This window comes from Drosophila innubila (assembly GCF_004354385.1).
Source record: "Drosophila innubila isolate TH190305 chromosome 3L unlocalized genomic scaffold, UK_Dinn_1.0 0_D_3L, whole genome shotgun sequence".
NCBI classification, from domain to species: domain Eukaryota; kingdom Metazoa; phylum Arthropoda; class Insecta; order Diptera; family Drosophilidae; genus Drosophila; species Drosophila innubila.
In genome coordinates, this window is record NW_022995376.1 from 24,497,242 (window position 1) to 24,524,630 (window position 27,389).

Here is a 27,389-nt window from a genome sequence, read left to right on the forward strand (position 1 = left end):
ATGTGAGTTAGGTACATTTGTATATTATACATTTGTGTGTATTTATCAAAATTCGTATGTGAATGAGAACAGCAGGTTTCTGTATACAACCTTTGTTCAGTGGTTGAACAAATATTATAACCAAGTGACTAATAATTATATTTCAATTGAAATACCATATCTGACTTTATTTAATCATTATTCATTCATAGTTATTCTTAAAATATATATACTAAGAATCTTTTCTGAAAAAGATCTTAGCAACAAGTTTTGATTCAATTTAAACTTTACCACACTAATAATTTTAAGTCTTGAATATTAAATTTATTATTTTAAAATCATTTTTATTTATATTTAAATTTTTATTTCAGTATCAATTTTTTACAATTATTTAAATTGAAGCGATGCAATAAAATTCAAACAATAATAATTCATTAACATTTAGTACACTCTGTGTCACTGTTCTGTCACGAGAGCGCATGAGAAAGAGAGAGAGAGTGAGAGCTTTTTAATATAGCAACGTTTTAATAAATAAAAATTTCATTTATTCATTTATTATTACACTCTTGTACTGTCCATTGCGATCGCGGAGCAATTAGTAAAAAATTTTATTTTATAATATGTAGAACATTTGGCAAGACCGTGTGATGGAAACTAGTAAATAAATTTATCCATTGAGAGAGGGGAGTGTTTTCGTAGGCAATTTGCCAAATGCTGACGTCAACTGACTGTGAATTGTTTTTCGAATTTTTTGCTTAGTCAGTACATTCCTGTTGCTCGCCGTTGATAGAAGCTTTCTCATAGTTTCTCGTAGTAAAAATATCTGCATACTCGTAAATACAAAAGTATGTGTAAAATAATTACAGCACCGCACGTTTATTAATGAAATTTTTGTATATATTCTACGGTTTGTTATTTAAGTTATTGGCGGCAAAAACTCGACAGACTACAATGAAATTTGGAATACCAAAAGCATGTTAACTTTGTGTGGGTGTATGTACTCCAGTATTTTCAAAGGCGTAGCCTGTTTTGTGCGAAGTGGGGTAGTGAGAGTGCTGAAATCTTATTATTTTTTTTTTGAATATATTTATTTAATTAATTTTGTATTATATTTGTATTAAATATACCAATAATTAACGTTGTTCTGTGTACGCAAATGTGACTGAAAACTCTTGACAGGTTCCACAATTAGTGATACGGTTGTGGTATGAAGATCAAAATTATATACATAAATGCGCGGATTTAGGAACCCAGTCTAGGAACCCTTAGGTAGTCAGCTAAGTCTGTCGTTCACTAGTCATTTTTTCATAGTTCTCGGCATAATCTTCTTCTCATTTGTTCCTGGTGTGAATCAAATAAAGGTGTTCTTTAACTGCATAGACCTCCTGAGCGCTCTGTATCAAATGTGCACATATTTCTGCACAAGAAAACCCACTGGGTAGCTACTAATGGTCGGGACTATAATGGGGCACGGGCCGTGCCGGTCCTCGAGGTCCCATGAGCCTTTATACAAAATAGTCGGGTCGGGTCGAGCCGGACTCGTGCTTAACTTTGAGGTACTAAACACATCTAAAATTAACGATCTATAATCACATCAGATATGCGATATTCGTAGTTTCAGAATTTTAATTTGCTAATTGTTGATTTTTTGTTCTACCTAAAATAATAAGGATCAATTATAAATAAAACAAAAAAAGTTTTGAGCAATTCGTGCCGGGGTCTAGCTATACAAAAAATGAGTCGTGCTTGCTGGTGTCATTTTTAACGAAGAAATTTCGGGCTCGTGTCGTGCCGGGCCTGAAAAATGAGGCCCGCGCGCACCTCTAATCGGGACTATAGCTTATATACTAAAGAATACTGACAACTGTCGAGAGTGAGAGTATGAGAATATTGTAACATGATAACGACTACCAAGCCACTTAAACCTTGGGCATTCTTATCAATTTCTTTTTGTAGAATACGAAAAATACAACACACATAAACGTAGAACACATTAGCGAAATTTTTATTTTGCAATTTCAGTATATCTTGAGCTTTTTTTTCTCGGAACGACGCGTCGCTGCTTAAAATTGTATCTTGCATGACATTTTAGTTTATATTTTTGGTCGTCATAATCCAGATGTCCAATTTACCATGGGTCGGGTATTAAAATCTTTTTGAAATTTATGACTTATTTCATAAGATTAAACAAATTTGGTTTTTAATTATAATTTAAAATGTTCTGTTCTGTTTTCTGTTAAATAAGATTCTAATATGAATACATATGCATGTGTATGTTCAAGTATATAATTCTTATTGGCTTTGCCGCCAAATGTGCCGATTGTTCAATTCTCAAATTCAATTTGTTTGAAGTGTAGCTAGCGAGCTGAGTTCAAATGCAAACAAATGGTTTGTATTTACTCTGCACATGAGAGCTTATACATACATTTGTTAAATACTTGATGATGTCAGAGAAATTAAATGTACATATGTATATAGTTATCATATATGTATGTTTGCAATCAAATATGGATATGATCATAACTGCCAGCTAGAGCAGTCCAATTTGAATATTTAAGACTTTCAAGCTTTTTTTTTTTATTAATGGAGATGTATTTCTAAGAAAACGAATGAATTCATGTTTGTTCACGATCTAGTTGAGGCACAGTCTTATTGACGGGTATAAAAAAATCTAAAACGCCATCAGTTTATAGATTCAAGTCAAGAAGACAATGAATTGAATATACATATAAGAAAAACAAATTGCAGACAATAACTTAAGTCTATAAGCTGATCACGTTCCATCAACGTATCTGTCCTTCGAGTTCTATAATCTTGAATCTACATCGGAGATGTTACTAGGATGTTAATGTTACTATATTAATAGAAGCCTCTTCTTATTGACAGTTTTATTTGACAGACTGTTTATTATTGAGTATATATGATTATAGAGAATCGAATCGTCGTGGTAGCTTTTTCACACTACACTTTTACCGTCTCGAATTCATTTCAGTATTTGCGAATATTTATTCGTTCACGGATGTTACAAATTCGAGCTGACAAAGTACGAAACTGTTGCTTGAAAAAAGTTTATGTTTAATTATATACATAAATCTATATATATTATTAACAACATTCTGAGCAAAAGTTAAGTTAATAATCTGTTGTTTTTAAAATCCTCTACCTTAATATTTAATCGATTTTTCTTAGCAATAACCTTGGAAAGATTAATTTTCACAGCTGAAAGGTTTTCGGAAACTTTGTTGCTATCCGATTTTTCAAATTAATTTCACCAGTTGTTTAAATTATTGAGTGAGTTGTGGCATCTGCTTTTCTTTATTGCGATCGATCGCACCTAAAAAAATAGCTTAAATTAGAATACATTTGATGGGTTACTTAGAAGTAAATTGAGGACAAGCTGATACAAACTACACAAATCAAGGGTACATCATTTTATCAAAATAAAAATGTATAAAATATATACAAATATCGTTAAAAGTTCTCATTGCAATTTAAATTATTTTATTTTTAAATAAATTTTTCTGTAATTTTAATTTATTTCATAGCTTACAGAACTCTCCAACAAACATCATGCGAAGTTGGATAGGACTTCTGCTAAGTCTGCTTTTAATAAGTAGCACAAAAGCTGATATTCCCGAATGTGATTACTTTGACACAGTCAAATTAACGGATAGTGTTAAATTCCCAAATGGTTCGTATCTTTACGAAAATATCATAATTCCTAAGGAACAAACTGGCGAATATGATTACGAGATTCTGGTGGATGGAGTAAAGGTGGATGTGCCAAAACATCTGAGAGGATGTGCCTGTAAACTAGGCACTTGTATAAGATTCTGTTGTCAGAAGAATCTGGTGCTCGTTGACGATGAACGGGCGTGTGAGAAATATACTTCAGCAGAACTTAAATACGATCCATTTGTGAATGTAACTCTCAACAATGGCACAGAGGTCAGGAGACATGTCCTCAATGAGTTCATTGTTCAGCATGATTTACCAGTGCCCTGCACAGGACATTTTCACCTTGACGCGCTAAATGACGAAACCAAGAGTTGGAAATTGTTTGAGGTTTTGTTCATTTCTATTCCAAAGTCTTGGCAATTTTACATAATAATATATTTTTTGCAGAATGGAGTCTTGCTGCGTAATGGTGACAACCGAAGTCTGTCCAAGCAGGAATATTGTATGCAGCCCCATCCCATCCTGACCCCGAAAGGCGAGTCGATTTTAATGCTGGTGCCCCACAATTGTTATGATCCAGCTCCGAGTCAACTGCTGTACAACATACGTAAGGCAAGGAGTCGACTCCTCCCACAAAACTTCTCGATTAACGTGATATATATTTCCAGTTCGAATTCTGTCGATAATCTTGTTGCTAATTACTTGCTTCGTTTACCTTTGGATCCCGAAGCTTCGGACTCTACATGGATATTGTTTTGTATGCTATATGCTTTGTCTTGTTGTGGCATTTGCATTACTGACAGTCGATAATCTACATAGAGATTGGAGTCTATTTGGATGTAAAGTGAATGGTATGCATAATAGATATATGCCAATTACGATAATTTGTCCTAAATTATTGAGTATCTATTTCAGGTTACGTAGGATATTTTGCAGTAATGGCAGGATTCTTCTGGCTAACAGTTATCAGTTTTGATCTGTGGAATAGTTTCCGGGGAAACAACTATACCGTTCGACGTCACACAAACATGTATCGCTTCTTCATGTATAGCCTGTATGCCTGGGGAGCTGCCGCTCTTCTTACGATAATCATAATAATAGTTGATCACAGTTTGGATCGAGATAATGATGAAAACTTACCTTGGTTACCAGGAGTTGCGATGTACAATTGCTGGGTCAAAAGTGAGTTTATTACTTAACTTATTTATCAACTTAACTTATTTATCGATATGACGATATATCGTTTGCAGCTAATGACTGGTCTGCTATGATATATTTCCATGGACTTATGGCACTTCAAATCATTTTCAACATGACGATGTTTATTCTGACGGTAATAAAATCACATGCTTCAGACTTTTTTAATCTGATTCTATTCTCATCTTTTTCATAATTGTTTTTTCTGTAGGCCATTCGCATTGTGGAAGTAAAAAAGGAGCTGAAGAGCTTGAATTTACCCGAGGCACGGGAGAAACATATGAGATCCGATAATCAAACGTAACAACTTTTTAGAGAGGAGAGAGACTACAGATTTTAAATATCTCTTTATATATAGGTTCAGAATGTTTGTACGTTTGTTCGTCATCATGGGTATTACGTGGACCTTTGAGATATTTGCATATCTTTTGCAAAACAATGCTTCTTGGGAAAGTGTCTTAAAAATCTTTGACTACATTAACTGTGCCCAGGGAGTCATCATATTCATTTTGTTTGTGCTCAAGCGAAGTGTAATGAATCTGATTTTGGATAGGTAAGTATCTCACTCTTATTGATATTTGATAAATGAAATATTCTGGATATTATTACACCTTAACATTTTATGAAAAAGAATTCGAGGTATAAGCTCAGCTGATGATGAGGACGGCTCCGATGAAGAGATCGCATTACAAGACAGGGACGGCATTAATAAAAATATCGGTCCTAATATCTTGAATTAGGTAAAACAATTGGCTTCTCAATTATTTTTTAAAATTCTTCTAAAATTCTTAATCTTAAGTTGTCTGTCCTAGTTTTATATCATTTCTGCATTTGTTAAAACAATTTTGGTTTGGGAATAACTTTATTTTCATTTAATTTTGTACACTTTGATGGTTTTAGTTCTTTGATTTTGCATGCATTAACAAAGAATTTAGTTTGTGTTCAAGATATAATTATTTTAATATGCGTATCTAATGAGTCTTTTTTTTCAGAACTAATCAGGGTGCAATTTCAAAAAGAAAACCATTTCCAAAGCCAGCTAAAGGAATGCGAAAGATAACTAAGATGACTACCGAATTAACTTTAACTTAGGTATTCATCATGCATATTTACATATTTTCATTAAAACATATACACACACATAAACAAACATGCGAAAGAATTGTATGATGCAGTGTCTTCTTCTTTCTTTGTTCAAACGTATGTAGCAGATGAAAGAAGCATATATGTACTACTGTGAAAAGTATATATATTCTTAATCAGTATTAAAATCCTAACGTACTTAGCCCTCTCCTATTAACCATTTGGAATGGAGCTTTTTGAATCCCATATCTTGTTCACTGTTTGGATACCACGCCCCCTTGTCACCCTAAACTAGTGATGTAAATTTGGGTCGAAACTTCGATGTCGATGTTCATCGATGTTTACAAAAATAGAACTCAATGTCCGATGTTCTGTTTTCTTAACAAAAATGCATTAAAAAAAAAATAATTAAAAATAAAGCGTTTATAACGTATTTAACGTAATTTAATAAAATAATACAAATTTTGTTTTCATAACATTAACAATTTGTTATTGACAATGTTTAAAATAAATAAATATTATTACAATAAATTCCGATGGTTCAATTCCGTTGATCCATATTTTTGATTAACAATGTTTTAAATTATAATTATCACAATTAGAGCTTCCATAGCATTCATATTCATTATATGTTTTGCTTTTATAGCAGTCTTAGTCGTTACGACCGATGCTTATGTCAAACTTCGATGCATCGATGAACATCGGTATCTGCAAAAACATCGTAAAACATCGCGTTAAATAAAATTTGTATACTAATTACGAATGCATTTTTTAAAGATAAAGAGTTGAGGTTCAATACATAAATGCTCTTTTATACTCCCTATCAACCTGTAATATTTTATGACTATCGAAAATTAATAATTAAGATATTCAAGAGACAATTTTAATAAGTGCAAAGCACATGGAGAAAGAAGTTCGATGCTGCACGTTTGTTAGTGAATGTATATATGCCATTAAGTGTTTTTCAACGGACTAGGCTCAGGGTATTTTAAAGTCGACTATTTTGTAATAACTTTTGTATGTGAAGCCTTAATAAATCGTAACACGAACCTGCTTTTTAAAATTGCCATTGTCATTCAGAGTTTTGTTCTTAATTGTTTACAGTAAAGAAAGAAGTCATGTCTATATTTCCAGCTGCGGGGAAATGTTTTCGCAGCATTTGAATTTTAGACCTATATAGAGCCATATTTCTTTATTTAAATTTAATTCTTTAGTAATAATTCGGTTGTTCGGTTTTCATTAAGCACGTTCTACTGACATCTGCTCATTGGAACCATACATACATACATGAATATCGTATATAAACTCCAATATTTGCAGTATTAAGTCAGTTTAAATTGAGTATAGTTTTACGGTATCTCTTAAACATGAAATTCATTTTAATCCTGGCTTGTCTCACGCTCTTCGTGGCCTATACTCAGGGTCAACGCTCTTGTCGAGGTCGTGTTCCTCGTAGTGAGTATCTGAAAATGTTGTTAATAATATAATTATGTTAAAACTTGCATTGTCCTTGCAAATAGATGAGCAAAGTTGTCTTGGCCGCAGAGATTCCGGACGGAGTGGACGTCGGCAGAGTTGTCGAAGAAATGCCAATAACGATATGTGGTACTATGACCGGTGGACTCAGTCCTGCAGGAAAATGTCCTATCGAGGTTGTGGTGGTAACAGAAATCGCTATTGCTCTTTGGAAGCTTGTGAAAGGAAATGCATTCGTAGAGTTGTAACACTTCCTTCCACTGAACCAACTGAATCAACTGAGCCAACTGAATCAACTGAACAAACTGAACCAACTGTATCAGTTGAAGCTGCTACAGTACCATAATTTTTAAATATATTTTAATAAATGAACCAGTTGATAAAAACACAAGAAACTTGAACTTTCTTTAGCGCAAACTGTTCAAATCAATTTTCATATTTAAATACGACTTTTAAAAATTTGTGCGGACTAAGTTAAAAAAAGTATGTGAAGCAATTTATATTCCATATTATTTATTCAAAATTTTGTTAAAATATCCGTGTATGACACAAAACTATTTATGAATCATACTCCCCAGCTTGTTATTCCGTCAAGATACACTAACAACTTGTTGAAACCTTTTCAACCAGACTCGAACTCATGCATTTTTCATTATTGCTAGGTTGGGTCTAATGACATAATGATGACTTTGTGTTGAAAATTACATGTAAAGCTTACCAATTTCACGTGAATTGGGGAATAATAGGCTGAAACAATTAGGGCGTAAACCCATTAGAGGGTGTTACAATATTGTCACGAAATGTGTAACACGTTAAGAGACTCACTTAATTATATTCTTGCTGTTGATGTAATGTTTTAATAACTTTTAATACAAATTAAAATAATATTTTTAATTTACAAAACAATTTAATATAATTTTTCCGACCTTTCGCAATCTAATCTGCAAGCCTCTCGTGAGCAGAAACGATTTTTATTACCCCCACAGCCTTTATAGAACAGTTTCCTACACGAATTATTCTTCCAATCGTAATACCACATTTCATTATTCGCATTCCTGAGGCAGGAAGGCCGATAAGTGTGACCTTCATTACCATCGGCCTTGCAATTCGGATCAGCTATGAACAAAATATTTTTTTCTTATCTACATTTTTTTTTTAAATATTTAAAAATTTCAATATTTACCAGGACTGATACTACCGCGACAATGTTCCTGCGATAGAGTGTGGGCAACATAAAGAGTCAGACAGGCCAAGATTAAAATTATTTTCATTGCAAACCAACACGTATAGTTTGTACTTTATGTCTAAAGCTGTTTATATAACAATCTGATCTTGGATATAAATATGTGCGAATATATAAAGAGCATTGATTAAATGACAGCTGTTGTTGAATAAAAGCGAAATTCCCCACTTTTGACTACCCCCCGCAACTTTACATTTTTTGTATTAATTTTTTACCCGTTATTAAAAAAATAGGTAAAAGGGTGTATTTGTTAAAATATATGTCTTTCGTTATTTTCGGTAACTAATTACCCTCTACACGAGGTAAAAGTCTGTATAAATATATATAAATTAATAAAAAAAAAACAAAAATTGGCATTGTGCACTGTGAGCAAAAAGGGTAAGCTTCCTTGTACATAAAAATTACTTTTTGCGCAGTGCCGAATGCCAATTTTTGCTTTTTTTTTATTAATTAATATTTTTATTTAAATTTTTAGATTAACTGAATCTTGTTCGTCACAAAATTGGATATCAGAAATTTTGGGGCTAGAAATTGCTTTCGTCACTAGACTTTTACCTCCTGTAAAGGTTTTTTTTGTGGGTATTAAATACATACATTTTTGTATTCCTTTTTTCATATATTTATTTAATTTCAAAAAATATTAGTAACTGTTGTTTGACGTCTTTTAGATTACGTTTCATAAATACAACAACATAATATAATGTGAAATAAAATGTTAAAGATAATATAGTTATATGTTTGTTACCTATGTTTCTTTAGTTTATTTAATAACTTCGACCGAAATACAATGTCATTATTAGATTAAGAGCATATTCAAAAATTTACAATTCAAGCTAATTTTATTTATTTTGTTTTCATTTGTCAAACCCTATTTCTTATCTCTAGAGTCTAGACATTGCTACGAGCTTATAATTTTAATCGTTTCCGGTAGCAGCTGTCGCTTAATAGGTATTTTTAAATTCTCAAGCCGCTATATAAATACTTATATTTAGAGAAGTGAATTAGTACAAACTGAGCAGAGTTTGAAATGTTATTTATTCTAATCTTAATACTCTCCATAGCTTACGCTCAGGACTTCGACGGTTGTGCTGGATGTCCTGGTCAGTAAAAATTGTAATTGATACATGATTCAATTAACAATTTGTTTCTCAATCAGATGATCAGAGCTGCGACGGCGGTAAAAATATAGGACACGCGGATTTAGAGGGCTGTAGTTTAAATGCCAACAATGAGATGTGGTACTACAGTGGTAATTCCTGTAACAAAATGAAATATCTCGGCTGTGGTGGCAATAGAAATCGATACTGCAGCAAGTTCCATTGTGTGATCTTATGTGCTCGTATTTTTGATACTAAATTATCTAAATGGTAAAACAAATAAAAATTTCAGAAAAATATAAGGATTCCTACTATAGAAGTTTATAGAATAGTATAGAATTAATGTTATTAAATTTAATCTTATCATATATGTTAGCATAATCTCCACTTATATATTTGTTAAAAAACCACATTTTGAAACAGCTGTTGGCATATATTTAACTATTAAATTGTATTTAACAATTTGCTTTAAAACGAGCACATTTTTGCAGCTTGAAATCAGTTGAAACAGAACTGAGTTCTCTTTAATTTCTTTCAAAATGAAGTTCGTTATACTATTCGTTTTTCTGGCGATCTACTTTGGCCCCACTCAAGCTACTAGTTGTCGGGGACGTCCTCGTATGTCTTTCTTTTTACATTTTATATCCCAGTCTATTTACAGCATTTATTTGATCGTCTTTAGTGAAACAGAGCTGTAATGGTGATAAGAATAAAGGTCATTCGAATTTAACTAGATGCACGGATACCAGCAATAATAGGATGTGGAAGCAATAACAATCGGTACTGCAGTAAGGCAGACTGTGATGCTAAATGCAATGTATAATATTTTAATGCGAATGAGAAAATATGTATTTTTGCAAATTTAACAATATTCGAACATATTTTCGAAGTCAAAAAAATCGGCTTACTTCCAGTTTCAGCAATTGAGGAACATTTTGTATAGTTTACAAAATTTAAAAAACGTATTTTATGCATTTTCCGTCAGCTTAAAAATTATTTTAATTTAATTCAATAAATATTTAATTTTGTCAAATCTCTCAACCATTTTTTTTAGACATTTAAAGTCAATGCTTGCTTGTTTTCAGGAACAGCAACCATTGCTTTTGGGTTGCTTTGGCGCTGTTAAAGATTTGTAGCGCACATCTCATATTCAGTGTCATTTGGATACATTTAGTTATATCAAATGTTCCCTATTTAAAATATTATAAAACTAACTTCAACAGTGCACTATGGTCCGGACGACGATTCTTTTGGAATAAAGACATTTCTTAAAAATGTTCATAGTTTCGATTTTTTGATGGCGATGCATTTAAAATACATCCAGCTCAAATGTTGCATAACTAAAATTTTAACATTTTCCAACACTGTTTAGCAATCTGCTGTGAAACAGAGTTGATTTGAACAAAGTGCACACGGATATTCTCATTTTTATGGTTAATTTGAATTGTCTTACAGCACTAATTTAAAAGCTTTTTTAACAAAATTTATCATGGATTATATTTGTTGTGGCTTTTACTTTGTGTTTATATATCCGCGTTGTTGAAAATCAACGTGCAATATATTGTTTTTTGTAATTTAAAAACTTACCTCGTTAAAAAATTTTGTGATTAAATTTTATCTTTGGAAAGAGGTAACTAATTTTGCTAGCATATGCTAGCAATGCGACTATATGCATTTTGTAGAGAAATCAATTCTGAATTTGTACTATTAAGCTGAAGTTGCGCATTTTTGCGCATTTTTCAAAATTTCACTTTATTGCAGCTAACCTCACGTTATAAAATGCGTATTCGTTCAAAGTGTGGCGACAACACATGAGACAAAATGACCAAAATTATGATTTTTTGGCTTATTTTATTGGGCGCATTGGCGAAAATTACAAAAACTTGTGTTTACGCATTGAATAAATGTTAAATTTTTACAATCGGCAAAAAATAAAAATTTCTTGTTTCATACAAAAAGTCAGTTAACGACTTATTTTGATAACGTGAACATTATGATATTAAAAAGTATAGTATTCTGATCTTGATATCTGATAACCAGAATGTGAGGAGCATAATATCACATATATACGTTCAGTTTGGTCAGATATTTTGGAAAAAATAGCGTTTTTATAAAAAAAGTGACTTTTCGACTGATAATTCCTATTATTTCTATATGATATAGTTGTCCGATTTGGATGAAAACACGCCTAACCTGTAAGTTTGGTCCTGATAGTTTGAAAAACAAAAAATAAAGGCGAAAATAAAGGCGGGACCACGCCCACTTTTCTAATCCATTTGCGTATTTATATCATAGGCCCAATGCAAAAGACTAGACCAAAAAAACTTTATTCGTTCTCGAGTTATTAATTCATTCCTAAAAAATCGTCATCCGGACCATAGTGCAGTGGCCTAAAACTTACTAAGAAAATTGATGCATACTTTTTGGCTGATGCTAAAATAGAGAGCTTTACTAAAGCTCGCAAGCTCTTCACTGTTAGTTAACAGATTTAACAGTCAAAGATTGTTGAAAGCGTTGCTCACTAGCAGAGAACTCAGCATTTCAGAAGTGAGGCAGCGGTTAAACAAACAAGCAAACAAACGGAAAAGGCGCAACATTAATTAAGTGAAAAATACGTTATGTTTAAACCTTCAAGTAAATGGTTTTTATGTATGTACATATACGAAAGAAAATCAAATATCCACTCGTTGGGCTGCTTGCTAACATAAAGTGATCGCGTTTTCTAATCGGAATACTTAAATATTTGATATGTGTATGCAAACTGTGAACTGCGACTCTTGATAACTACGTACGAGTATTTCGACATCTGTTCGGCTTGTCGGGATTTCAGTCTTAAGGCCAACTCTGTGGCATCCGTTTCACAGTGATCTTCGCAGTATTGCAGCCTGGTCTCTGGCCTGGCAATTAAAATGTGATATTTATGGTTTGCAAAGAGAGCAAGAGCTGCCCACAAGTTTGTGTTGTTGTTGTTGCTGTTTTGAGTTGCTTTTAATTTGTTGATTTTTTGTTGTGTATGTGAATACTACTTACTGAATCTTTGAATCTTTGACAATATATATGTATGTAGTTGCCGGCAATTGAGATTCAATGTTAAGCGAAAAACCAGTTTTTTTTTAACTCTCGTCTTCTACAATGTCAAATAAATAATTCGGGAATACCATGGAATAATTTTCCCCTCCCTAAATATTGATCCGACAAGATGAGGCGAGGCACGTTTCATTTCATGGGTTTATTAATACAATACGTATTCGAAATTGTTTATAAATGCGCGAATTATAAATTGTTTTCAAAGTCATATTAATAATTAGCAATTGAAAGTTTTTTTTTTGCGAACCACAGTAATCGAAGACCACCCAAAAATCGTTGTCAATTCGTAAACTTTCTGTTTCCCAATTTGGATCGCACCACAACTAAATTATCGAATTAACCTATTATATCATAATGATAACTGTTTTTGTCGTAGCTGACTTTGAACACGTACTCAGGCACAAGGCAACTTTAGTATATTAACCATGTTTATTTTAAATGCTATAAAGCGCCCTACGTGTCATTCGGAGCTACCGGGAAGTAGTATCCAAATCGTATACCCCAATTGAACAGTTTTCAACATGCGATTTGGTCAGTTCATTTTAGGATATGAGTAAATTTTTAAAGCTTATCTTTTGCTCACTTTTGTAACTTTTTTCGATGCATATAGAGCTTCTTACAATGGCAAGCTGAAAACAAAGAATGTGAAAAGCGAAATCAAAACAAGAAAACAATTTTTTTTCTTTGCACACCGAAGTTAAAATACGCTTCCAGAAAAGTTGAGTAATGTAAAATTCTACTGATTAATAATGAACTGTCTTACAGACATCGCTCTGAAAATCTACAGAATTTCAACCATTAATAAGATCGATTTTGACTAATAAAAGAAAAGACACAGAAAATGTGATTCAATTTATTGAAAGTGTAGTTTTTATTTGAGAACAACTATGATAGTACGATGATAGTCAGTTTAACAGTTAATATTGAGCTTTCACCTATACACAGAGCCTAAAGAAAAGCTTTATTAAGTGATGATCTTTGACTCATCGTAATTAGTTTGCTTTTATGAGCTTTTTGTCAGCTTTAGCTGGCTAATTGAATTGCAAGCAGTGGCAATTAAATTAATAAATAGACAAAATCAAAACACTTTGAATCACAGCTTGAAATTGTTGCCTCCGGCGAATAATGTTTGTTTGAGAGCAAATCAGCAGGTTTTTGTTTTGACCATTCAAAGCATCAATTCACGATCCACTTATCGGTTTGTTTACATTTCAACTGGGCAACTGCTGGCGATCATCTATCAATTACCATGTGGCTTTTGTTTTGCCACCCACACAATGCGTGAGGAAGGAATTTTAACAGTGCGCCGAAAGTCTTTTAACATAGAGGCTGTCTTAACATTTTTAGACAATACAATCCATAAATGCAATTGCTTTCCACCTACGCCGGCTACTTTAACGGTCGCGCACTTAACAGAACGACAACATTTGCATTCAATAGTTTACCATTGACAGTGCTCTTGCATCCACATACGATCCACTTGCTGTAAGGTTAAAAAGGAACTTTAACAGAACAGCCGATTAACAGCACGGTAGTCTTGACACTTAACAGTTGGCATTATACAGTGCTGACGCTATCCCAGAGCAGAAGTTTATCCATTGGCGTGTCTCCATTTTGTGCTCAGTTCGCTTTAGTTCGTCGCGCGTCGTGGAAGCTTCGCGGCATTGAGAAAGAGAAAAACGTTGATAATAACAATGGAGTTGTTTATAAATCATTAATATTGTAAATTCACATTAGTTTTTGCTTTCTTAATTACTATGATAATCTAACCGGTTGAAGCGAGCGTAGGTTGGTGATCAGAGTGTTATACGGAAATTCCCTGGAAGCACAATATATATATATTATTGTACAATTGATGATTTTGAAAGATTTGCCACTGTGAACTTCCCAGAAAGCTATCATTATCGAGGTGCAGTGTGTGAATGAACCATATTATATGTATTTCAATGGATTGGCAACTCAGATTTCAGGTTTTGCAAGAGTCTTGGCATTTTTAAAGGCCATAAATGCAACAGAGTTTTGCGAAAACGTATTCGATGTATTCATTTTTGTGACAATATTCCCGGGTACTTGTCATCCAGTGTTTATCAACAACAACAACACCAACAACAAAAGCAACACCAACAACAAAAACAACAACGACAGCAAAAATCAAGTTTGCGAAGCATTTAAAAAAACCCAACTCAGCAAATACTTTAAAGAGAACCGCGTATCAATGCGTTTAACTGTTGAAGCTGTCTTGCATACTGAGTATCGGAGGGTTTAACACAAGTTACTATCAGTAACATATATACAAACATAAATATATATATATATATATACAAATCTAGTCAAATACAGAGTTTTGTGAAGGTTTTTCAACTTGCAAAGTGACAAAAGATATTTACTAACAATTCTGAGAAGTAAAAACAACGTTGAGCAGAACAAACAACTTGATTGAAGCAAATATTCTATATACAAATATCGGCATATATATAGCCTATAGGTAAGTACAAACGATAAAGAGATAACGCATTGTTGTACAACCTCAAGAGCTATTTGTAAACGACGCAGAATAAATAGTTCAGATGCCATTCTAGTGGGCGTTTACAAAATATACTTTTCTATTTCATTGATAGCACGTGCCAAATGAATTTATATTAGAGATATTTCTATTTAGGTTTGTCTGACATTAAAGACTCTTGCTTATTAAAGAAATTATTTTGAAATTTCGTATCCCTCTATTTTAGAACAGAATATCAATTAAGTTCAATATTATTTACTTAAATTTCTGAAAAGTAATTTCGAAATTTTTAGTTTTTTGATCAAGAAATAAGTTTATTTATATTTAATTAAATGAGTTTGTTTTTGTGTAAGCTTTTGGGATTTTCTATTAACTTAATCCCTCATAACTTCATTTTAATAAACAAGCTTAGTATCTAAAAATCTTTTGCTGTAGTTCCAAGACATGGAATTAACAGATAACATAATCTCTCGCTAATTGTGATAGCATATTTGGTATTTCTATATTTCTTAATTGCCAATTGAATGTATATTTAATTTTTATGGATCATAAAAATTAATTTATGAGCTGATATATTACCCAATATTCAGATTTAGGAGTCCATTCACTAAGTCAGTAATTAGTTGGGAATTCCTAGCCAGCTGTAATTAGCTGTATGAACTACATGTCAAATAAATGTAAGTGTCTTTAAAGCTGTTTTTTTAACTAGTCTAAATATCAAATATCAAACACTAAACACTTGTTCCACTTTTGAGTCATTGCAATTATCTTTCTGCCTTTGGATCCCTTAGGAGTAACCTAGAATGAGGGATATCCACCTTGAAATTATTGTGCTGATCATTTCCATTCCCATTGATTCTGTTCCCAATCGCATTCCCATTCCCCCTTCTGCAACACTTTAAACTCTTTGCAAACGGAATTTGTTTACAATTTGAACATTTGGCGATTGGTTGGCGATTGTTCATATGTTTTCCTGAATTGTTTATTTTTTGCCTTCACCTTTCAGTTTTGTTTATTTCAATTCTTCTTAATTCTGCCGGCAACAAGTATTCATATTCAATGCACAGTTTTTTTAAGAAGTCAAACCAGCTCTATACGACACGTCGCATTGTTTTGTAAACACAATGCATCAGGAGCACATACACATACATACAATATTATAATACTCATATGTGTATAGTATAATATTAACCATATTGTGGGATTATCTCCAATGACAATTCAAATGCATTCAATTGCTGTTTATCACGCAGGTGGAAGCTCCTCTGGGCTGCATTCCTTGATAAGTGTAATTAAATTACACTTTAATTAGCTAAATGTGTATATCCATCTATCTCTCTTTCTAGCTATCCATCATTTATTATCGTACATAACAATTTTATGTCTTTTTAAGTGTCATCAAAGACAATTCCTTAATCAAATATATATCTGAATTTTATTTATTGCTTAAGCCGAACTAAGCTGACTAAGAAAATGACCATGGAGGACATGTGGATTTAAGTACACTTTACAGCTGCTTTGTTTACTCTTGAAACTGTTGAAAAGTGTTTACAATCTTTACAATTTACAAATATATATGTTTTATTCAAAAAAAGTAAAACTAATTAACAAGAAAAGTATAAACACATACATTAGTTTAATCAATTTAATAACCTCTTGCTTAAGGAATAGATATATAGAAGAATTGATAGTTTATAGTTTTCAAAAGTGGTATCAAATAAGGAAAATATACAATTTCATTTTAAATAACACAAGTTTTAAAATAGGAAATTGATTTCCATAAAAACTTTTTATTTAAACATTTTTTTTCCGACTTGATTGATTTATGGGTCAGAATGGAAACCAATGGAAATGTTGAGGTGCGTTTCGTTTATGTGTTTAATCCGTCTTGCTCTGCTGCTGTTAATAATATTTGGCAAGTTGCAAATTACCAGAGAAATTGGGGATATCCCAGAGCAACCAATTTGCTGGATAGGGCTTGGCCCAAAGTGTTTAAGGAGGACACGCGTGTGTTTGTGAGAAAAGCTAAAAATACTCGGAAACATATTTGTATTTGAGGAATTCTCGCACGAGTGAAAACTAGAAGAAAATCACACAGACAATTGAAATGGAAGACCGTCAATGGGTTAGACCAAAACAATCAAAGCTATGGGCCATGTTGTTGCCAATACGTATTTGTTGAATTTGAAAATAATCGCACACATACATACACTTATTGAATTATTTTTGAAGGTGTTGTTTATCTTTCTCACCCCGATCCATACCTTGTGGTGGGTTTCAATTTTGAAGTTCTCTATCTTTCAGTTTATTTTGCGGTTGCGATTAGTTTACTGTGGTTCTCGCCCTGACCAAAAGCGTTCCACTGATAAAAGTGCACAATCGAAATGGCAAGCGACACATAATTAAACAATAGAGAAATAAAACAAAACTCAGTTACGCTATCTGACATTAACGTATATAAAATACGAATACTCGTACTCGTATTCGGACTTAAAAAATTAAAAAGAAAACATTTACATTTCGATATCGCTGCTCGCCAAATAATCATAATAGTTGTGAGTTTCGATTGATAATATAACATTTAATGGGTTTTATTTGTTCCGTCAAATTCATAAGTGATATGCTCATTAGCATAGGGAAATGGACCCCTGAGGCAACGCAATCGTTGTCGTTTGCTGAATTCTAATATATTGCGCATACGCCGCGTGACACGTTCCCAGTTCTCGTATCGTACGTCGACATTTTATCAACAGCCGCGCCGATAAATCTTGGCCCGGGGGCTTTATGCATTTTAGCATACATAATTATTAAATGCGTCGTCTCCATTAATACCTCCAATTCCCTCCACTTTACACAGCTGTGACTATTATACAATAATTTTTATATCTATATACTGATCAAAAGTGATGTTAGAATATCGAATAGTAATCTAAAAAGTAATGTTTTTCTTGTTGATGGCGCCAAATGAATCATTAAGTCGTGAGTTATCGTTGTTATCGAGCGACATTTAAAATGTAGATTAATCGCAACGAAAGTAATTAAGCAGCATAATTAATTAATCATCAGTTAAATCAACTTATTCAATTGTTTTTTTCTGTTTCATTACACTTAAGAATATTTTTAGTAATCGTCGAGTTCTGGGAAATCAATAAATATCTGGTAAATAGTCTTTGTCTGTCATTATCTTATCAATAACAATTTCAGTTCACTCTCTCGATCCCTTTCTTTCTCTTTATCTCCCTCGAATCGCTTACGTATTGTGTAAACTTAAAGTATAAATTCTTATTAATAAGTTGATACTCGTATTACTGGCAGTTCTCGGACATTATCTGATTACATCAAGATTATATTAATTAGTATTCACATAGAACCCATAGAGGGAGAGAGAGAGAGACACACCCATGAATCATGAGTTGGAAATTAATTGTAAGCTATGATCAGCATTATAAATCGATCGATGGCACAGCTGTTTTCAATATAAGCTGAACGATATCAGAGCGAACTATAACAGTTGTTGCATTTACTAAACAAACAAAAAAATTATTCAACAATAAAAACTTTCAAATGGAAATCCGGAAAATCGTAAAATCAATAGCTGAAAATGCCGCTCATAATTCAATTTAATTGCCATAATTCTGGCAATTTTCGAAATGTTTTTTTTCCTTTGATTGGAAGAGGGAAAGAGTAAATGAAAGATAGAGAAGGGGTAAATGATTTGATTGGAGTTGAAGGGATGGTGTTGAAATTTCAATTGCATGGGAAGCGATTAATTATGCTAATTTTACCAAATACTCGTATTCCCACGTAAATATCTGTTTACCCAATGGTGCCATAAATTTAACGATAATTCTTGGGTGTGCACAGCCCCCACCCCCTCTACACTGCCCCCTGTTTACTCTGAAGTCCACAATAAATGCAAATATATTGCGATCAATGTATTAAGCCAAATTTGACTTTCCTCTATACATTGTTGGACGCTAATGATGTTAGCCCGATAAGATAGTGGCCCATAAAGAGATGGGGTGAGTTTTCGCGTTTGTAATAAATTTATTATGAGGCACAAATCGAAGGAATGGGAAATTGGAGGTCGGAGTGGGAGTGGGAGTTGTTAAGCCAACTAAAGGATGGCGATAGGGGAAAATGGAAAGTGAGAAGGAGCTTTTGACAGGATATTGACAGTTCTTGGCATTTAGTATCAATTTAACAGAAATTCATATGTATTTGGTGCCTGTATGTTTTAGGATGATTAATGCCCCGCAGGACATCAGGACGCCCATTGCGTGTGTTCTGGGTATCTATTGGCTTGCTGTCCTTGCTGCCCTTAAAACATTAACCAAGGGACTTGTTACCCTAATTGGCTTCAACACACACTGACGCCATAAATTCCCATTTCCCTCGGCTGCTCGATAACCTGTTGAAAAGGTTTGTGTAAGTGTGCTAAAAGGAGATTTACTCAGCTGAAACGGGGCTGAAGTTGCTTAATTTTAATGGGGGTTTAATTTTATGCTCGATTAAATGGAAATTAATCTATCACAAATACAAGAGTACATTTTCAGTCTCAGCGAATCCAAACTTGGGATCTAGGTTTCTCTTAACCTTAGATCAAGTTTGCGTTTGAATTTGGTCACGTCTATTTCACAAATTTAAATGAATTACAATAAGCTAGAGCCTTGAACATTGCTTCCCTATCGGACAATAAATTCGCCTCACCCGCTCACCAGGCACTTTGTACCAAAAGCTTCGACCGATTGTTTCAATGACAGCTTTATGATATAGTGAACCAATTTGAACTTAATTTTGTCAGGATGTATATAGTAAAACCAACTTAAATGCACATTCAGTGGGATTGGTTGGGATATCTCAGAAAGCAATTACGTTTTAAGACACCGTACTTAATAAAAGTACAGGGGTCTATTGGGATTGTTTAAACGTTGGGCGTAACAGACCCTATAAAGTATATATATTCTTGATCAGCATCAATAGACAAATTGATATAGCAACGTCCGTCTGTCTGTCTGTCCGTCCGCCTGTATGAGCACCTAGAACTCAGAGACTATATGAGCTAGATGCACCAAACTTGGTTTGTAGGTTCCTCTACATTTCAAGCAGATCGAGTTTGTTTCAGACTTTGGCCACGCCTTCTTTACCGCCATAAAATCGACATAGAGAATTTCATATACAAATTATAAGAGCTCCCGGCTCCGTTATTTTTTTTTATTGTTTTTTTTTAATTTTTTTTTTGTTTTGCTTATAATTTTTTTTTTATACACATTAACATTTGTAACACACATATATGTGTTTTATATGTTTATGTGTTCTTAACAAGTCTCAAAAATGCACATTACGTTTGGGAAAAATAAAGTCTTTAAGATATGTATCTTAACCAAACTAACAGCATATGAATCTGGCTTATATCATGACCAAACTTATAAAATATGCATTTAAGTTAGTCTTATATATGCTGACCTAAGTAGTTTAAAATCGGTCCACTATATCATATAGCTGTCATTGAAACAAGTAGTCGAAAATGTAATACAACGCTCTGCAACAGCGTCAAGTCAGCAAAATATTTTTGATTTTTAACAGTCTTTGCTTTTCCATTGTAAGTATTTGGTCTCCAACAATCGAGTATGCTCGATATTATTAATAGATAACGTTAATTACCATAAAAACTGAACTATCTTAAAAACCGTGGGTATGGTGGTCTTTCGCGATTTGCCTGGGCGGAAGAGGGCGTCCCAAAAATTTAAAACAAACTTGACCTGTGTGGGGTCTATAGAAATCTGTGTGCCAAATTTGGTATCTCTATGTATTATAGTCTTTGACATGGCTATATCGACTCAGCTGTTGATGCTGATCAAGAATATATATATTTTATAGGGTCGGAGATGTCTCCTTCTCCCTGTTACATACATTCCAACGAGCACAATATACCCTTTTACTTATTTTTTAAGTAATGGGTATAAATATATTTTAGGGGGTCTGCCTCGCCTTCTTCTGCTTGTTTCAAACATTCTGTCAAGCACACAATATCCATTTTTGTACATACTTAATGGGCATAGGGTATACAAATTTGGTATGTTTGTTTAGTCGTTTTTCATGACTGCTTTATTGACATTATTTAATAAATTGATTCTTTACACTAAAGCTATTTCTACAAGTTTATCTCTATTTTGTCATTTTCTAAAATTCCTAAGCTACAACACTTTTGAACAGGTTAACAAGTGTAATTTCGATCAATTTTTAAAGATCTAAAATTTGTCTTCCTTTTGCAGAGCACACAAAATGCAGAAGAAAATCCATCACAAAAGTGGATCCCTCTACTGTGGCGTCACATTGATTGGCGTCGTATTTTTAGTTATATTCCGCCTGTTACCCGGAACTTCCTTCGGAGTCCATGCCTTAGGAGAGGAAGTTAACTATCGTGAACGCAATGGAATCCACACGAAATGCAGTTTCTTCGACACTGTGAATGTGACGGGATTTCCCTCGTTTCCCAATGGTAGCTACAGTTATGAGGGAGTTATGATACCAAGTCACTATGTTGGCACCTTTGACTATATATACACGGATCTGGTGGATCGAGTTGATGTGGCACCGCACACCCGTGCTTGTATCTGCAAACTGAAGCCCTGTATAAATATCTGTTGTCCCTGGGGACAAATTTTCAACACCACTGAGTGCCAGAAGGATACAAGCACAGATCATGTGTGGCCGGAACCAGTAATAAATATAACACTTAAGGATGGATCTATTCAGAATGTAAACATGTATGAAAAATTTGTGGTGCAGAGCTTTAGACCCTGCTCAGAGATGTTCTCGCTGATCCCGCAGTTGAACTACTATGATACCTACAAGATATTTGAGAATGGTACATTACTACGCGAAGATGACGAGCAATATATGTCTAAGAATGAGTACTGTATGGTGCCCACATTTGTCAATAGAACGGATCTTTATTACATCATTAATCCCGCCAACTGTGACATGTTGAACGAAAACACAACGGTGAAGATCATCAATGGATTCGGTAAGATTTACACTGATCAACAGAGATTGTATTCCAATTGGTTATAAGACACTTTGATTAATCTGATAACATACTTAAACCTCAAAGCTAACATGAATCTGAAAAAGACTTTAAATTAATTAAAATATTCAAATCCGATTAATATCACATTTAAATTAAAAACATAAGAATTGGATATGAAACATATTTGTATTAAGGTAATAAAGATACCAAAATGTCCATATTAAAAATATTTGTATCAAAGTGTAATGTAATGAGATTTTCATTGTTAAATTTCTCTGTTAAAATTTGAATTATCTATTAAAAATAAAAAATTTTATTTTATTTTTAGCTATGCTTTTTTCCATACCCTTTATGCTGCTCACGATTGCCGTGTATCTGCTGATTCCGGAACTTCGTAATCAGCATGGAAAGTCATTGGTCTGTTACCTGTTGGGTCTGACATTTGGCTATATTCTATTGTGCTGCGTTCTGCTGGTTCAGAACTTAGATCCTGAAGGACCGTCCTGCAAGATTTTCGGCTATACGGCTTATTTCTTCTTCATGTCCGCCTTCTTCTGGTTGAACGTGATCAGCTTCGATCTGTGGCACAATTTCCGAGGCACACGCGGCATTAACCGATTCCAGGAGAAGAAACGCTTCCTCCTCTACTCACTCTACTCATGGGGATCGGCACTGATCTTCCTTATCTTTACGTTTCTGGTGCAGGAGTATTCGGATTGGCCAGTGTCACTGAAACCTGGCATTGGAGGTGGACTGTTCTGTTGGCTGGACATGACAAATTGGTCGGCAATGCTTTACTTCTTTGGCCCCATACTCATTATCATTGTAGCCAATACTGTAATGTTCGTGATGACGGCCTTTAAGATTCACGGCGTGCAACGCGAGATGGCCAGGATTATAGCGAGAGAAGACAGCACAAAGAATCTGCGCACTGAGAAGGACAAGTAAGCGAATGTGTATTTGGATTTGAAATCTCATTTAAACAGCAATCCTTTAAGATTCGGACTGTTCTTGCGGCTGTTTCTGATCATGGGCGTTACCTGGTCCTCCGAGATCATCTCCTATTTTGTGGGCAGCGACAAGAAGTGGTCGAAGATCTTCTACGTCTCGGATCTGTGCAATGCGATGCAGGGATTCCTCATCTTTATGCTCTTTGTGTTGAAGAAGAAGGTTAAACACCTGATATCGAACAGGTAAGTCTTTGCTTCAATTAATTCGATCGCTAATTCTTTGATCTCGAACTTGGTTTCGATGTCGATGTCGATTTCGATTTCGATTGTATTGTCCGTCCATATGTATAAGTTCATTACTGTGTGAGTCCTTGAGCCGATCTCGTCCTCCTTGATTGATTGTCTGTGCATCCGAATTGTAACTGACTTGTCTTGTAATTGATAATTTGTCACCTGTCACCTGTCACATTGCCACGTGACCTATTCCAAAACATAGAACGGTGCGGGTGCGTAGTCTGCACCAAACGGAGAGCGTCACAGTCGCCGGAAGCAGCTACTCGATGCGACAGCGATTCATGGATGCCTCGAATCACATACGTAAGCTGGTCGTCATACGCAATGCATTTGCCAACTCGACGAGTGCAGTTCACTCCCATGACGTCTAAGCTAGAAGGAAGGACTGCCAGTAAGCAGTGATCTCTCTCTTCTTTTTCTCTCGCTCGCTCACTCGCTCGTTTGCTCGCTCGATCTCTGCTTCCTCTTCGCTTTTGAGTGTTGTACAACGTGGCAATACTAATATGACGAGTGTCGTAGCTGACAGCTGTCATGCATGCAAATTTTCGAATTTTAGAAAGCACTCAACCAGTTTTTTTTTATTTATCCAGCTAGTATATCTAAATTGTATCTCTTGTATCTCGTTGTCAGACTGCTTTCGGTATCGCTAACGCTAAAGAACCGCAACAACAATACCAATACCAATACCAATACAATACCAATACCAATACCAACAACAATACCAAATACCAAATCACAAAACATAAACCCAACAACACTCAAGTCGACAATCTAAAGATAATAATACATCAAATTGCAAAAAAGAACCTGCAAGAGGCTAACACCCAAAAATAATGCCTAATGAATCAAATCCGTCCATTTATTGTACAAATAGCTAATACCATGTAACCAAAAACAAAAACAAATAAAATAAAAGTAACCTTAGTACCATATATATATATATATATACATAAATGTACATCAATATGTTATCGTCGTCAGACTCTTGAAGCAAAAGTCACCAAGTTCGAGTCAATCGACCTCAACGAACTCAACATCAATCGACTTAAATTCGCAACCGGATAAGTTAAAAATGAAGTCATCCTTCCAAGGCAATGGCAAAAGGTCGCCAGGTACAGCGGCTGTCATCAATCCTAAGACTAGATCAAATACATAAATCAATCAAAATAAAGAAAAGGTAAAACCTCGCACGTAGTACTACGAGTAGTGTTCGAAAATGCCGTAATTAACCAGAGTTATATTCCCAGCTCAACAAAATGCTACTAAGTATCTCCCCTCTCGCTCTCTCTGTATCACTCTTCACTCGCCTATCTATGTATTTATATATATAGCTATAACTATAACTATAACTGTATATGGTATGCCTTCTAATCGCATGTAAATCAATTCAAATTGTATTACTAAAACTGATTTCTGATATCTGATTGCTGATTTCCATGAATAACTCCCCATCCAATTGCATTTCTAGCTAACCCTCGAAAATATCATACTAATTGTATCGCTAATTACATATATTTATCGGTGTATCGGTGCTATCTGTGTTATCAAATTGCCACTCCATTAACTATATATTTGGTAAAGGTTATCTCTAATCGAATTCTCTCTCCCACCCAACACAAATCAGATGCTCGAGTGCTCGCGAGGGAAGCCATCAACGTCAGAGTCAATATTCTACGAAGACAACGTCCAGCAGTGTGGCAAATCTTTCGCTGCAAGAGAAGAGTTCCGCGGAGAAGCCTTTAGTGTCATCTCTAGATCAACAACAACAGCAACAACAACAACAGCGCACCACCAATTTCCGTTGAGTGGGTCTAGACTCTAGAATTTAGACCACGTCGTGCTTATCATCGAATAGCTGGGATCCAGTGCCCCTTCCTAGCAGCCATATTATATCGTAGACTTAAAAAAAGACACTACTTCTACATAATTCTACTACTAATATAACTACATGCATATCTAATTATCTGTATATGTGTGTGTGTGTGTATTGTGATGTTGTTATCATTGTCTTATTGCCATATTATATGGCAGTGATTATCTGAAATTATTTTATCAGTCTACACTCTCTAAATATACAAATCTTTGTTAATCACATACTCATGCACATATATATCTACGTATGAATTATGTATTCACCTAAAATAAAATACTATTTTATGTCAATTTTTAATAAAAAGCCAAAGAAACCAGTCACTGCACTATCGAATTTAATTGTTTTCTTCGGATATCAGCAGAGATTATCTGAGCTCATATAATTTGAGTCTCCAAGAGGTAATATTTTGATCCAAACCATATTATTCATAAAAATCGGTTTATTAATGGGCAAGGCTTGACGGTTTAAAACAATCCAATAAATGTCAAATAATAAAAACTTTCGATAAATATAAGACTTTCTGATTAAAGTAAGTTTTGCAGCTGAATCATTCCAGAAGTCAAATCATTATCGGTTATGTTTTGATCAAGTTATGAGAGTTTGAAGTTAACAAAAAACTCAATTGCTTAGCACCTTCAAACTGTTCCCATTCAACTCAGTGCTCTGTTCGCATTAACCAGGGAATGCACATTTCCAACTGTTCCCAATCAACTTACTACGCTGTTCCCATGCAACAGAAACTGCCAGCAATAGCGCACCTCTAAACTGTGCCCATTCATTTCACTGCTCACAACTGTTCCCAAATAAATCTGTCATACACTGTTCCCGCTCAACTGAATAAGCAAGTACAACATTGTTCCCTATTGTGAACATGTTAGCGAATACAACAACCATTTTGGTGCTGTCACTGGCTGTAAGTATGCTTAACATAAAAGCTCTAAACTGCGCATACAACTTAAAGTTTTTAAAAGCCAGCTGAGCTCTTTGTTGCTGTTCTTACATTATTCTCACTGTTATTGTTTTTTAGCTACCAACAACAACAACAGGAATGAATTTTCAACGGCTAAGATTCCAATTCGAAGCACAAACCAAATCGGCTGGGCTATTGGATTAATGTGCCTGTGTGTGTGTGAAATTCATGTGAGTGTGTGTGAGTCTAGGGCTGGTTCTGTTTCTGGCTCTGTTTCTGTTTCTGTAGCTGTCGCTGTTGCTGTAGTTGTTTCTGTTGCTGTCGCTTGGGCTTTGCTTTTGCTGACAGACTGGCTAATCAGTTAGTCTGTTTTTTATTCTTGGCCGGCATGGAGCGTTGACGGTTTGCCGGTTGTTAAACGCGAGAAAGCCAACAACGCATCAAAGTTCGTTTCCTCGCTCCCCCTCTCTCTCTCTCTCTCTCACACAACACGTTCTGTTGTTGTCGCAATCATAGCCGTTTTTAGACGTCGCCGCATGCGTCTGCGTCAACGTCTGCGTCAGCGTCGCATTGTTGCTGTCAATTCATTTAGTTGTTGTTATTTGTCTTTTTGTTTGCGGTGACTGTGCGTGTGTCGTTTGAGTGTGTGTGTGTGTGTACGTCTCGTAAAGGCCAAAAACTGTGAGCATCCAAAAACGATCGCGAGTGTTTATTTATTTTATTAACGTTGACGTCGACTGCGACAGCGACAGCGACGCCTTAAACTGTGACGTCAGACGCGTGCAGAATTAAGATTTGAGCCATAACAATTACCACACCTTGCCACTCCCCTCAGCCTCCATTTCCAGCAATTCACAACCACAGCGTGTTTAATTGTGCAATTAGCAAAAGATCAAAAAGAAACAAACAAAATGTGGGCGACGCTTGTGGGAATAATCATGCTCACCATTAACACAGCCTCGGCGGCAACAACAAATACAACAGTA

At 34.4% G+C, this 27,389-nt stretch overlaps 4 protein-coding genes and 1 long non-coding RNA gene across 7 annotated transcripts; all 5 read left to right on the top strand.

Moving 5' to 3' along the window:
* The first annotated feature begins 746 nt into the window (after window positions 1–746).
* Window positions 747–6,369, top strand: LOC117786580 (G-protein coupled receptor Mth-like). 2 transcript variants are annotated; one of them, XM_034624911.1, is made up of 10 exons: window positions 747–824; window positions 3,532–4,044; window positions 4,105–4,264; window positions 4,326–4,508; window positions 4,573–4,839; window positions 4,908–4,990; window positions 5,066–5,154; window positions 5,213–5,407; window positions 5,486–5,594; window positions 5,847–6,369. In XM_034624911.1, exons 2-9 carry the CDS (start codon window positions 3,550–3,552, stop codon window positions 5,592–5,594), a joined length of 1,581 nt encoding a protein of 526 aa, XP_034480802.1. In that variant the 5' UTR covers window positions 747–824; window positions 3,532–3,549; the 3' UTR covers window positions 5,847–6,369. The 2 variants fall into 2 exon arrangements, with proteins under 2 accessions (XP_034480802.1, XP_034480803.1); XM_034624912.1 differs by lacking the exon at window positions 5,486–5,594 and having other exon boundaries at window positions 5,847–6,021.
* An 868-nt stretch (window positions 6,370–7,237) lies between these two features.
* LOC117787263 (papilin-like) lies at window positions 7,238–7,808 on the top strand. Its single transcript, XM_034625744.1, has 2 exons — window positions 7,238–7,392; window positions 7,458–7,808. The coding sequence occupies exons 1-2, from the start codon at window positions 7,305–7,307 to the stop codon at window positions 7,757–7,759; spliced, it is 390 nt and encodes a 129-aa protein (XP_034481635.1). The 5' UTR covers window positions 7,238–7,304; the 3' UTR covers window positions 7,760–7,808.
* Window positions 7,809–9,683: 1,875 nt separating this feature from the next.
* LOC117788050 (kunitz-type U15-theraphotoxin-Hs1g-like) lies at window positions 9,684–10,205 on the top strand. The gene is made up of 2 exons (XM_034626705.1): window positions 9,684–9,756; window positions 9,813–10,205. Exons 1-2 carry the CDS (start codon window positions 9,684–9,686, stop codon window positions 10,025–10,027), a joined length of 288 nt encoding a protein of 95 aa, XP_034482596.1. The 3' UTR covers window positions 10,028–10,205.
* Window positions 10,206–14,446: 4,241 nt separating this feature from the next.
* Window positions 14,447–25,826, top strand: LOC117786430 (G-protein coupled receptor Mth2). Of its 2 annotated transcripts, XM_034624691.1 has the most exons (7): window positions 14,447–15,325; window positions 21,619–22,373; window positions 22,705–23,320; window positions 23,375–23,569; window positions 23,823–24,011; window positions 24,602–24,797; window positions 25,245–25,826. In XM_034624691.1, the coding sequence occupies exons 2-5, from the start codon at window positions 21,629–21,631 to the stop codon at window positions 23,989–23,991; spliced, it is 1,725 nt and encodes a 574-aa protein (XP_034480582.1). In that variant the 5' UTR covers window positions 14,447–15,325; window positions 21,619–21,628; the 3' UTR covers window positions 23,992–24,011; window positions 24,602–24,797; window positions 25,245–25,826. The 2 variants fall into 2 exon arrangements, with proteins under 2 accessions (XP_034480582.1, XP_034480581.1); XM_034624690.1 differs by lacking the exons at window positions 23,823–24,011; window positions 24,602–24,797; window positions 25,245–25,826 and adding an exon at window positions 24,251–24,550 and having other exon boundaries at window positions 23,363–23,569.
* A 924-nt stretch (window positions 25,827–26,750) lies between these two features.
* LOC117786433 lies at window positions 26,751–27,375 on the top strand. The gene is made up of 2 exons (XR_004617629.1): window positions 26,751–26,848; window positions 27,239–27,375. It is a non-coding gene; the product is annotated as an uncharacterized LOC117786433 (long non-coding RNA).
* Window positions 27,376–27,389: the final 14 nt, after the last annotated feature.

Coding starts and splice junctions, on each gene's coding strand:
- LOC117786580 (XM_034624911.1), top strand. CDS start 3,550: ATGCGAAGTTGGATAGGACTTCTGCTAAGTCTGCTTTTAATAAGTAGC. Junction 4,265..4,325: donor TCAACTGCTGTACAACATAC/GTAAGGCAAGGA, acceptor ATATATTTCCAG/TTCGAATTCTGTCGATAATC. Junction 4,509..4,572: donor ATTTGGATGTAAAGTGAATG/GTATGCATAATA, acceptor TATCTATTTCAG/GTTACGTAGGATATTTTGCA.
- LOC117787263 (XM_034625744.1), top strand. CDS start 7,305: ATGAAATTCATTTTAATCCTGGCTTGTCTCACGCTCTTCGTGGCCTAT. Junction 7,393..7,457: donor TCGAGGTCGTGTTCCTCGTA/GTGAGTATCTGA, acceptor CCTTGCAAATAG/ATGAGCAAAGTTGTCTTGGC.
- LOC117788050 (XM_034626705.1), top strand. CDS start 9,684: ATGTTATTTATTCTAATCTTAATACTCTCCATAGCTTACGCTCAGGAC. Junction 9,757..9,812: donor CGGTTGTGCTGGATGTCCTG/GTCAGTAAAAAT, acceptor TTTCTCAATCAG/ATGATCAGAGCTGCGACGGC.
- LOC117786430 (XM_034624691.1), top strand. CDS start 21,629: ATGCAGAAGAAAATCCATCACAAAAGTGGATCCCTCTACTGTGGCGTC. Junction 22,374..22,704: donor GAAGATCATCAATGGATTCG/GTAAGATTTACA, acceptor TTTTATTTTTAG/CTATGCTTTTTTCCATACCC. Junction 23,570..23,822: donor AAACACCTGATATCGAACAG/GTAAGTCTTTGC, acceptor TCCAAAACATAG/AACGGTGCGGGTGCGTAGTC.